The sequence below is a fragment of the Copadichromis virginalis genome, linkage group LG5 (genome assembly GCF_057382275.1).
Source record: "Copadichromis virginalis isolate Kocher_CV1m ecotype Utaka linkage group LG5, C_Virginalis_male_GT1.1, whole genome shotgun sequence".
NCBI lineage: Eukaryota > Metazoa > Chordata > Actinopteri > Cichliformes > Cichlidae > Copadichromis > Copadichromis virginalis.
This window is the reverse complement of record NC_140622.1, coordinates 11527302-11540493: the sequence shown is the minus strand read 5'-3', so window position 1 is coordinate 11540493 and position 13192 is coordinate 11527302. Positions and strand designations below refer to the sequence as shown.

General features: G+C 41.6%; 1 protein-coding gene across 5 annotated transcripts in view; it reads left to right on the top strand.

Moving 5' to 3' along the window:
* sulf2a (sulfatase 2a) overlaps positions 1 to 13192 on the top strand; it is a 48769-nt gene that overhangs the window by 30499 nt on the left and 5078 nt on the right. For all 5 annotated transcript variants that reach the window (XM_085455921.1, XM_085455920.1, XM_085455922.1 and 2 more), the window contains 9 exons: positions 7088 to 7354; positions 8095 to 8334; positions 8445 to 8596; positions 8920 to 9089; positions 11641 to 11791; positions 12035 to 12210; positions 12325 to 12453; positions 12727 to 12783; positions 12922 to 13051. In XM_085455921.1, the coding sequence (XP_085312047.1) occupies positions 7159 to 7354; positions 8095 to 8334; positions 8445 to 8596; positions 8920 to 9089; positions 11641 to 11791; positions 12035 to 12210; positions 12325 to 12453; positions 12727 to 12783; positions 12922 to 13051 (1401 nt within the window). In that variant the 5' untranslated portion in view covers positions 7088 to 7158. The remainder of the gene's footprint in view (positions 1 to 7087; positions 7355 to 8094; positions 8335 to 8444; positions 8597 to 8919; positions 9090 to 11640; positions 11792 to 12034; positions 12211 to 12324; positions 12454 to 12726; positions 12784 to 12921; positions 13052 to 13192) is intronic.

The following is a 13192-nucleotide window of genomic DNA, read 5'->3' as shown; positions in this document are numbered from 1 at the left end:
CTTGGATGCAGAAATTGAGCAGCTGTTTGTTAGATGTGTCAGAATAAAACTACATATAACTGCACAACTAATGTTGTGTTACACAGGATGTGTAGCTACTTTCTGCACAGGGTTGTGCAAGGTGTGCAGGAAAGGTTGCCAGGGCTCATAGCATTAGCCTGACTCGGCAAACTAATCTGACTTTATTTTGTACACAGTGGGAGGTGGCACACATTTCAGTAGTTAAAAATGCGATTATTGAAGTGATTAATGGTTTTAAGATGACTTTTAAATATGTATGCAATGTTTGTATGACCAATATTTAATTTGTCCATTGTGTCCAATTTTGGATATTTTCTGTGTGCTTTTGTCATACAGTCAGTTTGTTTTAAACACTATTAAATTAGTTGCATCCTTACTGGAAATGGGCGAAGACAACAGTGGACAGCGGTGTGAATCATGTCTGTGTTTACTCAGCAGCCATAATTTTTTAATGAGAAAAGTTTGTTGATAATTAGTGAGAAAATTGGGGAATAATTATTTGAAAATGATGCAGAATGCCTGAGAGTTTCATTGTGTTATATTTTAGTATGTGCCGAACTGTCACCTGCTCTTCGATTTTTTTTCAGTTTTGCTTTATATGTGTGTTTTTTCTGCATCTCTTAATTTACACCATAAACAGATGTAGAAAAAATGCAATTCACCAGAATACAGGAAGTGAAGTGCATGTTGCTCCAAATTTGGGGAGGAAATCCAAGAACTCTTTCTTAATGTGTTGCTTCTGATATTCAACCCAACCCTGTACCGAGTTCTCCTGAAGGCCTTGGATTTGGGTTGATATCAGAGGTCTGTGTAAACCAGTGAGGTTGTCCTAAAACACTATAAGAAAACTGTTTATTTATCCACATTTATCTACAAATATAGTTATTGTACTTGTATAGCATTCGATATGTTTTCTATAAAGAAAACGCTTGTTAGTGAGTGTGAGGCAGAGAGAGAGATTTCCAGACAGAGCACATCACCACTTCACCTCTTCCCCTGGAGCAGCAGACTCACTGCAGGATTAATGATGTGTTAAGTGCTAAAATTACACACATTCATATTTCACCATTTGGGCAGCACATTCCACATGGCATTAAAGGTGAGGGGAGAATATTATGTGTTAACAAGAGAAGAAACACAAATCTGAAGACAAACAGTTTAAGTGCAGAAAGAAATATTTCACACTTGGGTCACTTCATCGCTGCAGAAATCAAATTTTCTCACTTTTAAAGTCTAACCACTGGTCTTTTGTGTCTGCGTATTCAAACAGAAAATTGCTGTGCAGGTTCTGACTGTCATCTTAAAATGTCTGCAGTGTGCAGAGCTTATCGGAACCTGAGGGAAATCTAAATTAAATCTTCTCAGTGAATAGGATCAGCCTCTGCATTATCTCTTGTCATTCTCAACGCTTAAAGTTAGTTATTAGGAAGTAAAGGCACATTCATCAGAAGAATGTGTGGGCTCTATTTTAAACCAAGGAGCTGCTGGAGAGTTATTGAATATGATTTCAGGGTTATTAGCGAAGCACTGAGAGTTTTGACCAGTGATGGATTCTGTCATAGTAAAGAGGCATTGTTTTTGGATGTCATTGCATCGGTATCAGTTGTTAGTTTGGAGGTCAGTGTTGGAAAAAGATTGTCTGGGGTCACACAGCTGTGCTACGGGGGAATCAAGAGTCAAGACCTTCTGCTCCAAAAAAATGACAACAAGTTGTAACTGCGTAAAATCCACATTTTTACTTTTACTGTCAAATCAGAGTTCATAGAGACATAAAACAGCTGACAGGGGAAAGCAGCATTCTGTCTTATAGAATGAATTATGAGAGTCTGATACCACGATTAGTCTCAGCTTGACAAAGGATCTATATACAGGGTTTTAAACATGAGCAGCAAACACTTTGATATGGAACAATTTAGCTGAGCAACATTCTCCATTTGTGCGTTGCTTGCTTAGCTGTTCTGTGGGTTTTAGCTGTTCTCTCGCTATGAAATCATTGTATCTACATTTAGAAAGAGGCGAGTGCAGCCCAGAGCCTTCAGCTAATGGCTGCAGAAAACAACTGAAGCATTCTGTTATGTACCTAATTTCATCTAACCCACTGTTTTTGTTTTTTCTTCTCATTTCCCTTGCTCTCTGATTCACCATGTATATCCCCTCAGTCACCCTCAATGTGTTTCATAAAGGGGAGCAGAGAAGGCAAACACTCCTTCACATTAATCCGATCACGTTCCAAAGTGTTGGCTTCGTGTCTGAATGAGCACCCTATCACTTTTCCGCAAAAGTTGCGATGACCTTTTTAGTAGTTCAGCACTAGGAACATTTACTTATCTGTTAATGGCACAAGTCTGAACTGCATGCTGTCACATTAATAGATGGATATACACAAGACAGCACAAGACAAAGACGCAAATAGCTCTCTCCATCACTGTCACTGAATAAAGGAAGGAACATTAACGTGAAAGTGACCCATCTGATTGCGTGAACGCATCGCTTTAACATGCGGATGAAGCCACACACACGAAGTTTCACTTACAAATAGTTGAGCAGTGGAGTTAATGACAGTTCATTAAGACATTTCAATGGACTTTAAACTGGCTCACGCACTTGTTTATTTCGGTCTCCAGTAGTTCTGAAAGTCATATACCAAATAACACCTTTAACTGTACAAGTTTAATTTTCATGACCAAAATCTTACCTTAGCCTTATTAGCTACATTTGCACGGTTGGGTGTCTACAGTGTTTTGTAATAATAAGAATAATATATTAAGACTGCATGTGAAAACAGCCGATTTGAATGCATAGAGAAAGGGGCGTGGGTGTTGAACCTACACTGATAAAGTGATCGTAAGCATAAGAATTGTAATGCTGCTAGATTTCTAAATAAGCCCAGGTCAGCATATCAACTTGAAAGATGACGTGATATATCAGTACTTCTTTTACAGATTGATTGTGCTGCCATCAAATTCCACAAAAGTCAGTTGCTGTAGCTCCACCAATACCTCAAAATAAAAAATTTTCCCAAATCTGGTGGTGGAACAGAGATTTGCAGAGAATAATAGATTAAGGAGACGGACCGTGGCTTCTTATTATCATGAAAAAAACATTCCATACTGTATTGAGAATCACAATCCCCTCCTTCCACTGGCACGCACGCCCTCGTGCACGCACGCACACAAATGCAAACTTCCCTGAGAGAATGTTACTCTCACGTAGATGCATGCCGTTGCAGAATTAGCATCTGAATACCAACTTTTGTTGGTAAATGCAAGGGTCCTTGGAGATTTTGCACATTCTGTTCAGAGCTAGGCAGGCCAGTGGGAACAAAGTCACACATTAGCAAAGCCCTGCCAGGCTCAATTATGACCAAAGGGATTGGCTTGATAGTGTTTCAGCGGGCCACATTCAGCAATGGATGTGTCTATTTAAACATTCCTGGCCACTTCCTTTATGTTTTTCAGCACCGTAGATGGCAAATTCCTCTGTCAAGAACGAGGCAGAGGACAATATGGCGGTTCTCTGCAACACATCCTGTTTTATTCTGCTCTGTTTTATATGGCAGCCTTGGCCTATGAATCTAGTTTTCGCGTTTTGTGAAGATCTGTCTGCAGTGGAAGTGCTCGTGCTTTGTTCTCTCCAGACTATATGCCTAGAATTTTTTTCCCCCTGCCTCGCACAGTCTTTTTTCCCTCAATCTTTCTCTGTCTAAGAACATTGGTGATAAAGAAACCAGGAGCCTGACTTTAAGCTTGTGGGCTTTCGCCTCCATATTTTATTGGCATTATGAGCACAGCTGATTAAATTGCAAGTGTACGCCATGGCTCGTCCTCCTTCAATATGTAATAAATGTCTTTTTTTTCTCAGTTTTCTCATATTCTGTCTGTGTTTTGTGCCTTCTCGGGGGATCGCAGATTGGATGAATCATACTTTGTGCCTGTTTCAAAGCCCAAGGTGTTTTATTTATAGGGGAAAAGTACATTAACGCCTCTGCAAAGTCTTTGGAAGATTTATCAAGTACTCTCCCAGCTTCCACCCTGCCTCACTTGAACTGTGACAGACCTAGTAAAGTACAGATGTGAGTTGCCGGGCAGTGTAACATATCTGCCTGCCGATCCGGTTTCTGTTTTTGTCCCTCCACTCTTGCTACCGTCTTACCATCATGCCCATGCTATGACATGGCCGGCTCTGTTGTCACTACATTTATAATTCAGTCTTATCAATAAAAGATGCGTGGCATTAAGTTTTTATCTGGTGATGCAGTGCTGCTGTCTCTTAAAGCCTCTTTACAAGCGAATGACTGAAGAGCAAAACTTTCCCTCTGTGCTCTGACTTTCAGGCATCGCTTGGCATTAGTATAACCTTAGATGATCCTTGTTCTTTATACATGCTTTTAGAAGCTTATTCCCTATGATCTCATATTCTGCTAGCTTACTCCCACAGCCTTCCTCTGCAAGCCCCCAGCCTTTAATGAGTTTTGCTGAGAGTTATATTTACTCAAGTTGTCTTGTGCTTCTGTCTAAATGGCAAAATTTCTTCTTTCATTCTGTCTTATCGGGCTGAATCAGCATTGTTGTTTTGCAGCTCACTTAGTACAAAGAGCTGATGTGGGCAGATCTCTGTCAGGAAAACGAGCTCTAAATCACTGCAGTTTACAGACACAACATGGCCTGCCTCGCATTATGAATGCGTGTAAGCCAACACGGTCATGTTGTTGGAGACTGAGAGCAGCTTGGCTGACAACTGCTGTTCCTTAACTGTCGTCCATCTGTTTTTTCCACACGTCTTCAAGGTGCAATGTCTTCTGTCTGTTTGGAGGTTATGGTTGCGTCTGCTTTTTCTTTGGGTTTCATGTAGCATCTACCACCCGAAGAGATAAACAATACGAGCAGATAAAAGACAGACAGAGGGAGAGCAAGCTGGAAAGAAAGAACCGTGTGTGTCGGTTAGAGCTGATAAAAGCCTGAAAATCCAATTAGTTCTCAGTATCGGGGCAAAGGAGGAAGCCTCATGGGAGTAATGTCAGGAAATATCCACCACCATAGCATGACAATAACACAACATTTACATACTTGGCTATTGATAGAGCAGCGTGAAAAATCTAACTGGATGTTTTCTTGCAAGTCAGGACTATATTTGGTAGCCTTCCCTGATGGCTTTTGCCCACATCAGCTTTTTAAACAGATAAACAACTATCAAAGGCAAGCATTGTACCTACTACACCACAAGCCACCCTGAAAGAGGAGCCAGTAGGCAGAGGATGATTTTAATTTTTCAACATACTGAATCTCTTCTTTATTCTCTTTAGATGTCCTGGAAATGATTTTGGTGATGAGGTTTGCACTACTGAATGCAGACAGCGTTGGTTAAATGTGTGTCCTTTCAGCAGGTTTCTTTTCCCCCCCCCCCCCCCCTTATTATGATTTCCCTCGTTGCTGGTGCCTTCTTTTCATACACTGGCAGAAATGAAAGAGGTATGGAGGCAAGGAGGGAACATGAGAAGGAAGCAGGGACAATTCAGAAAAGCACAGAGCCCCAAGTTAGAGCTCATGTGCTCCTCCTGGGAAGAACCGCATGCCCTGGGTTAGAAGAGCAGAGCAAAAACAGCTGCTGCTACATTTTAATCATGTATTGATATACTCATAGTGTGTATTTGCTTGCATGAGTGTGTCGATGGAGGAAGACAGAGGACATACGAAGGTGCTGGTTTTGTATTTGTCTTTGAATCAGGACTGATCTGGTCACAATCTCATTGTGGACTTCCCAGCACATATACCTAACCCCCACCTTCTCACGACAGCGAAACATCACAGTGGGTTGCTGTTGCTTACAAACGGTTTTTAATTACGGTCACAGGGGTGTGTAGCTGCTGATGTGTCATCATAAATTAGATGCTATTTAAACTTTATTGGGGATTTGATCAAAATGAGAATGCGCTACATTTTATAAGGCAGATTTTTGTTCCGAAAGGTTCAGATGTAAACAAAGGTGGAAAAACGACAAACAAATATTTATTTCTTTATTTCTAAGAAAAAGGTTTTTATTCATTTCGAGACTAAATGTGATCCTCGTTATACAGCGTTTTTTTTTTTTTTTTTTTGCATGAAGATAAATAAAACGACTCTTAAATCTCGAACACTTACTGATGTGTCTTAATTAGCTACAGTGCTTGTAGCGCTTGTCAATTCTACTGTTGATTTTTCGTGAGTTCTTGCAGTCATTGTTTCTGGAGTTTTTACACTAGAAAGTCAGGTTACCGCTGCTGTGGGTTTGCATGGGCACAATAACCAACAGTTGCCATGGTAAACTCTAATGGGATGTATTGTTAATGAGGAGGAGTTATTAGAAAGCTAATAGGACTGAAGTGTAATTTTGGCAAACTGCATGTAGAGATTAATTGAGAAAAGACTATTTAACACATACTTGGCTCTAATTGTTATGTTAAATGTGTGCTCAATTTTTTTGAGCAACAATGACAATAAATAGACAATGTTTTTGTGTTTTTATCTATTTTATTAACCTTAGTGTCATATCCACATTTATTCTTCTACTTTCATTTTCACACTGTGGGGATTTTCTGTTGTAGTGTGCCTTGTCTACTTTATGATTTAAGGTGAACATTTTCATTAGAGTCATATTTTGTCCTCACGTTGTCACTGCGCTCAATGACCCCTGTCTTCATTTCCCTCCTCTCATCCGGTCTCTCCTTCACCTCTGCCTCACACTCCTTCACCCAACTCCTCCTTCCCCTGTTCTTCGCATTCACCCTAACCCCGTTATGATGAGGTGAGGCCCGAGCTGGCCTCCAGCCCAGGCCCATTAGCCCCAGCCTCGCAGCCATGTGCTCATCACCAGAGATCATTACAATCAGCCAATGACACCACTCCAATGCATCATTAATGATTGATTAACGAGCTGAGCTCAGCCCAAGCGGGTGCATTTGTACGGAAGAGCACCCCATAATGGTCAGGCAAGGCTTGCATCTGCTGTTTTTAACTTGTGCAGCTTTGTGTATGTGCGTGTGTTTGTATGATTTATTCTCATCAGCTTCCCTCTGTGTCCTCTTCCTCAGGCTGAGTAAGGAAGTTGCTGACTCCTCTGTGTTGAAAGAAACACTAAGGAGGTGACTGAGGAGGTGGCGTGATGGCAGAGCGGAGGCTCTCCGCCCCTCTCCCTCTCCTTCTCTTTCTTGTCCTGGTGGGAGTTCTCCCAGAGATTGAGAGCTCGGGATATCTTTCCGGATATCGCCTGAGGAGTCGTTTGCAGAGGGACCGGCACATCCGCAACATCCGACCCAACGTCATTCTCATTCTCACTGATGATCAAGACATAGAACTGGGTAAAATGTTTCCATTAATCCTCTGTGGTGTGCGTTTACCGTGTGATTATGCATCTGTATCTCTGTTCACTTTGTCGGGTACAGACATTTTGTCCATGTGTATCCACCAGCATCAGCAAAGGAAAGTCAGCCTAATGCTGCCTCTTGGCACCATAACAACTGGCCCACTCAAAGTCATGTGTTCCCTTTGCCAGCTCCTCTGTCGCTGGCATGAAATGAGGGCGGCCTATGGCTTCCATTGTCTGGTTGCCAAACCCTGGCCATCTCCCTACCCGCTTAAGTCTTTTAGCAGCGTATTGGGCTGGAGTGGCTGCATAATGGCCTCAGTGACATCCTTTGTCCTCCTGTGATCACCAGTGAGAAAACTCCCATTGAAAAGCAGGAATTTATGGTCAAGCATCTGTTTCCCCAAACAATCACCATCCGCCTGAAAAGCTTTTAGTACACAGTAGACCAAATGGGTTACTTTACAAAAAAAGATTTATTCTCTCATCTTATTTCCCCCCTTTCGTTTTATCTTCCCACATCCATAATGTTTTTCCCCCCTCATGGGTTATATTTATATTTTCACTCTTTACTCTATGTTCAACATCTCACTCCTCATTCCTCTTGAATGCTTTACATCCCCCTGGGTCCCTTTCATTTCAATTGCTGGCTTTTGAATCTGCTCTTACCCTCCTGTCCCCTCGTACAACCTCCCCTCCCCCCCCTTCTCTCCCTTTCCCCCTGTTGCCTCCCAGGCTCTATGCAGGCCATGAACAAAACTCGGCACATCATGGAAAAGGGCGGCACACATTTTTCAAACGCTTTCTCCACCACGCCAATGTGCTGCCCATCCCGCTCCTCCATCCTGACGGGAAAATATGTGCATAATCACCATACCTATACCAACAACGAGAACTGCTCCTCACCCTCGTGGCAGGCCCACCACGAGCCGCACACCTTTGCTGTCCACCTCAACAACTCAGGCTACAGGACAGGTGAGCGTTGCAGAGTCCAAATCGAGCTTCAGTCATTGAGTTATGAAATTTGCAAATAAACCTGAAAAAGAGTACATCATTAACTTGCTGCGCACCTGTTCTTCACTCAGCCTTTTTTGGAAAATACCTCAATGAGTACAACGGCTCCTACGTGCCTCCTGGCTGGAAGGAGTGGGTAGCATTGGTGAAAAACTCACGTTTCTACAACTACACCCTCTGCAGAAACGGTGTACGGGAGAAGCACAGCAGCGACTACACAAAGGTATTATTGCACTCTTCTGACATCAAAAAGAAAATACATGTATCTTTACAGAATAATTATCCCTGCATGTGCTGAGATTGATACAAAATCATTTAATGAAATTTGTGAAAAGTGATGCTTTCAATAAGTTTAAGCAACATAATACACATGAAAATTACACGTTAAAGTAGCTTAACAAGATGAAGGGTTAAAACATTGAGCAGTTCCACTGACTCAGTATCAGTAACGTCTGGTTTTGACTCGCACAGTGCTGGTGCTCTGCTCTTTGACTCCCTCTGTCACTCACTGAGTACATGATAAATAATATTTCATGTACTTTACAGGACTATCTGACAGATGTCATTACCAACAACAGCATCGACTACTTCCGTACGTCCAAGAGGCTGTACCCTCACCGGCCTGTGTTGATGGTTCTGAGTCACGTTGCTCCACATGGTCCAGAGGACTCTGCCCCGCAGTACAGCTCCGCTTTCTCCAATGCATCACAGCACATGTAAGGAAATGAGTTAGCTTCAAATTGCCTAAACAAACTGTGACCAAGTTACGAGTTAGCAGATTGTTGCAGGTTTTCCGATGATCTGTGATAATACATGCACAGATAATTGGCAGCTGTTTGAACAGGAGCTTTGCCTATGGGATGTAAGCGTGTTTGGTTTCAGGGGGACAAAGATAACAAGTACACAGATACATTTTTACATTTTCACATCCAGACCTATTTGCTTGCATATGAGTCATCTGTGCATTCATTCTGCTTCTATGACCGAGGATGACACAAATTCCATAATCTCGACTCAATCTCATCCTCCTCTGCCTGCAGAATGTTGTTGGCAGCCGATGCCTTTCCTTCCACTGCCAATGCTTTGCTCCAGTTTATTTGGCTCGTGCATTGTTCACATTAGTGGTACCACCGTAATGAGACCTGCTAATTTGTAGCATTTTGTCAGTGGTACAAGAAGAGAGGAATGATGTATGTATAGAGCTTAGGTAATGATGAAGCCATGTGCACACACAAACACACACAGACACGCCCAACACCTCCATTTTTTTCTTCCTGACCCTTTGTGCTCACTGGCTGCCTAGTGCTGCTAGCTAATGGCAGAGCTGCTATTAGCCTCTAGAGATGTAGCCAAGGCCAGTAATGAGACTCCAATTTCTACCCCCTCACACCATCCTGCTGCTTCATCTAATCCCTCCAGCACCATTAACCTGTGCCACACAAGCTTTAAACACATAGAATATTCTGAAAATTCAGCCCTAGTGTCTTTGTGCAAACTTTTAATTGCTCTTTCTCCATAAATTTCCTCTCCCTCGGGTGATGTTTTCTGTGAGAGCCTTCTCTGGCTATTTTCTCACTCCATCTCCCTCTGTCCTTATCAACCACACTAAGAGAGAGAGGCAGTAAAAGTCCTGCACTCCTCTAGTGGTAAACCTTCTTCTCACCTTGGCACATTACAGACACATCTTCACAGTACATTAGATTTCTCGCTGCAGAATAAGCTTCGGGACATTAGCATTTCTTAAAAGCCAAATCGATCCACTTTAAACATTAAAGGTATTTTCTTTTAGGATCTCATTAGCTATTTAGCAGTTTTTATTCCCAAATACAGTTCTGTATGGCTTGGAGTTAAATATTGATCAAACTGGGCTCACTGTGTGCAGACCTATTGATTGCATTTTACATGGTTTATGTAACCTCCACTTTAGCATTCCATGAACAGTTTTCTGGCTACTTTGGGGGAAAAGGATTGGAGACATTAGCCAGCACAGGAAGAAAATGTTGCTGTGAATGCATGCGTTTTGGTTCTATGATTCAATTTACAGCTAAAGAATATGGAAACATGAACAAGTTCAAGATCCCTCAGTCACACTTTTTCAGGTATCTACAACTCAGGAATTTTGTTGCTTCTAATACTGACTGCTTTCCGTCCTGTCCACCACCATCCCTTTTGGATGATATTTTTGATTTTAAGCCAAATGCTAAGCGGGTTATAAGTGATGTTTATGAGCTGTTGAGTAATTTTAGGCTGTCCACATTGCAATCACTTAGGGAACGATGGGGAAGTGATCTTGGCCAACGGATTACAGATGAGACTTGGCACAAGATAATCAATAGCATTTCTTCATCATCTATTTGCCTTAAACATGTGGTGATTCAGTTCAAAGTTGTTCACCGTCTCCATTGGTCTAAAACTAGACTGAGCAAAATCAAGGATGGGTTTGACCCCACATGTGACCGGTGCAAACGAGAGCCTGCTTCCCTATTTCACATGTTCTGGGCGTGTCCAAAACTGGGTAGCTTTTGGAAAAGCATATTTGAAACCATATCCAACATATTTGGTGTTCCAATTGCACCCTGCCCGTTTATAGCTATTTTTGGAGTGACGCCTTGTGATGCCAGTCTTTCCAAATCACACTCTGATCTTCTGGCCTTCTGCACTCTTTTGGCCCGTAGAATGATATTATTGAAATGGAAAGAGCCACTTCCACCTGTATATGGGCAATGGGTTAAGGATGTCATGTACTATACTCAGCTGGAAAAGATCCGCTACACTGTAAAAGGTTCGGTTCGGCGGTTCTATGACACATGGCAACCTTTTCTTACTTACTTTGAAAGATTAAGTCCGGATACTATTGCTTAATGTGCGTGTGAGTGGGTTTTTTTTTTGTTTTTTTTTTCTCTTGCTGTTGTTCATTTATTTTATTATTTACTTTGTATCTGTAACTTTATTTTATTTTATGTTATTTTGTCTCTCCTTTCCTCTCTGGCTGGGTTTTAGTTACACTGTTCTGGGGGGGTGGGGGCACAACTGTCTGTTAATTTTGCCATAATTGTTGTTGGAAGCAATTCTTTGTTCAATAAAAAGACCTTGATCAAAAAAAAAAAAAAAAAAGAATATGGAAACATCTCTGTGCAAATGTACGGTGACTAGTACAAAAAGAACTCTGTCTCCTTTAAAATGTAAGTAGAATCGGTATAAGTGAAATGCTTATTACACCACATAATTTCAAGCTTCAAGCTTTTTTGTTGTTATCTTTCATTTTAGAACCCCCAGCTACAACTATGCCCCTAACCCAGACAAGCACTGGATCCTACGCTACACTGGACCTATGAAGCCTGTCCACATGCAGTTCACTAACATGCTTCAGCGCAGGAGGATGCAGACTCTGCTGTCGGTGGATGACAGTGTGGAGAAGGTATTCAGACAAGCAGACAGACATATGCTTAAACACAGACACACACACACATCTCATCTGACAGCCTTAAATCCTGGGAGATCTGTGCTTGTTCTGACTGGGACTGTATAATGTATTCACTGACACACTTGGTAAATTGTTCAATCCTCCTTTCCCACAATCTGGCACAAGAGACTTGAGCTATCAAACAGAAGTAAAACTTTTCACACTGTGTGAGTGTTCAATGAACTATATCCTCCGTAGGTGTACAACATGTTGGTGGAGACAGGTGAACTGGACAACACGTACCTCATTTACACCTCAGACCACGGCTACCATATTGGCCAGTTTGGTCTTGTGAAGGGCAAATCAATGCCTTATGAGTTTGATATCCGTGTACCCTTCTACATTCGAGGACCTAATGTGGAGCAAGGTGCTGTGTAAGAGACTCGTTGTTTTTCTCTTGCATTCAGTATAGGGATAAAGGTAAATACCATTGTGACTATTTTCTTCTATCTAGTTCTATAGAAAAAAATGTTCTTGTTGTCCTGCAGTAATCCTCACATAGTATTGAACATTGACCTGGCACCAACTCTGCTGGACATGGCTGGTGTTGATATCCCTGCAGAAATGGACGGCAAGTCTATCCTCAAGCTGCTAGACACAGACCGACCAGTCAATAGGTGAGTACCTACTTTACTTTATAAACTCACTATCTTCGTGTTCTTCGTATTTTTGAATAGCATTTAAAATACCAGGAATGTGTCAAAAAGGTTGAGAGTTGAACTCTGTTTATTTCATGGGCATAATGAAATCTGCAATCCAAACATAAAAATGGAACACCACTTTCTTCTCAGTGCCATGCAAGGATGACATTTAAAATAGAGTACATGTTTATCCTGTGCAAATATCACAAAGTGGTTTAACAGGATTTCTGAAAACGTCTCATTTTATAGGTTCCAGTTGAGCAGGAAGGGTAAAACATGGAGAGATTCTTTCCTCGTGGAGAGAGGGTATGTTTTATTGTAATGTATTATCTTTTGTGAAAACTGTTCCCAAACCAGGAATTGTCCTGTAGCAACATGAGACTTCTTGTCTGGTTGGCTGAAGAAAAAATCATTTTCTGTTTTTTTGTTTATCTGTGCTTTCAGGAAGCCTCCGCACAAGAGAGCCGATGGAAAGGAAATGGCCCAGGAAGAGAACTTCCTGCCAAAATATCAGAGGGTGAAGGACCTGTGCCAAAAAGAAGAGTACCAGACCTCCTGCCAGCAGCCAGGACAGGTACTTGACCTGTAAGATCTCGAACAGAGAGGTTAATGAAGTCTGAATAGAACAAAATTAAGAGATAATTAACATTCTGGTTGCAATCTGCCGAGTTATCTGCAGTCATTGTATGTTTCATCGAACATAAAAGTCTTTTTC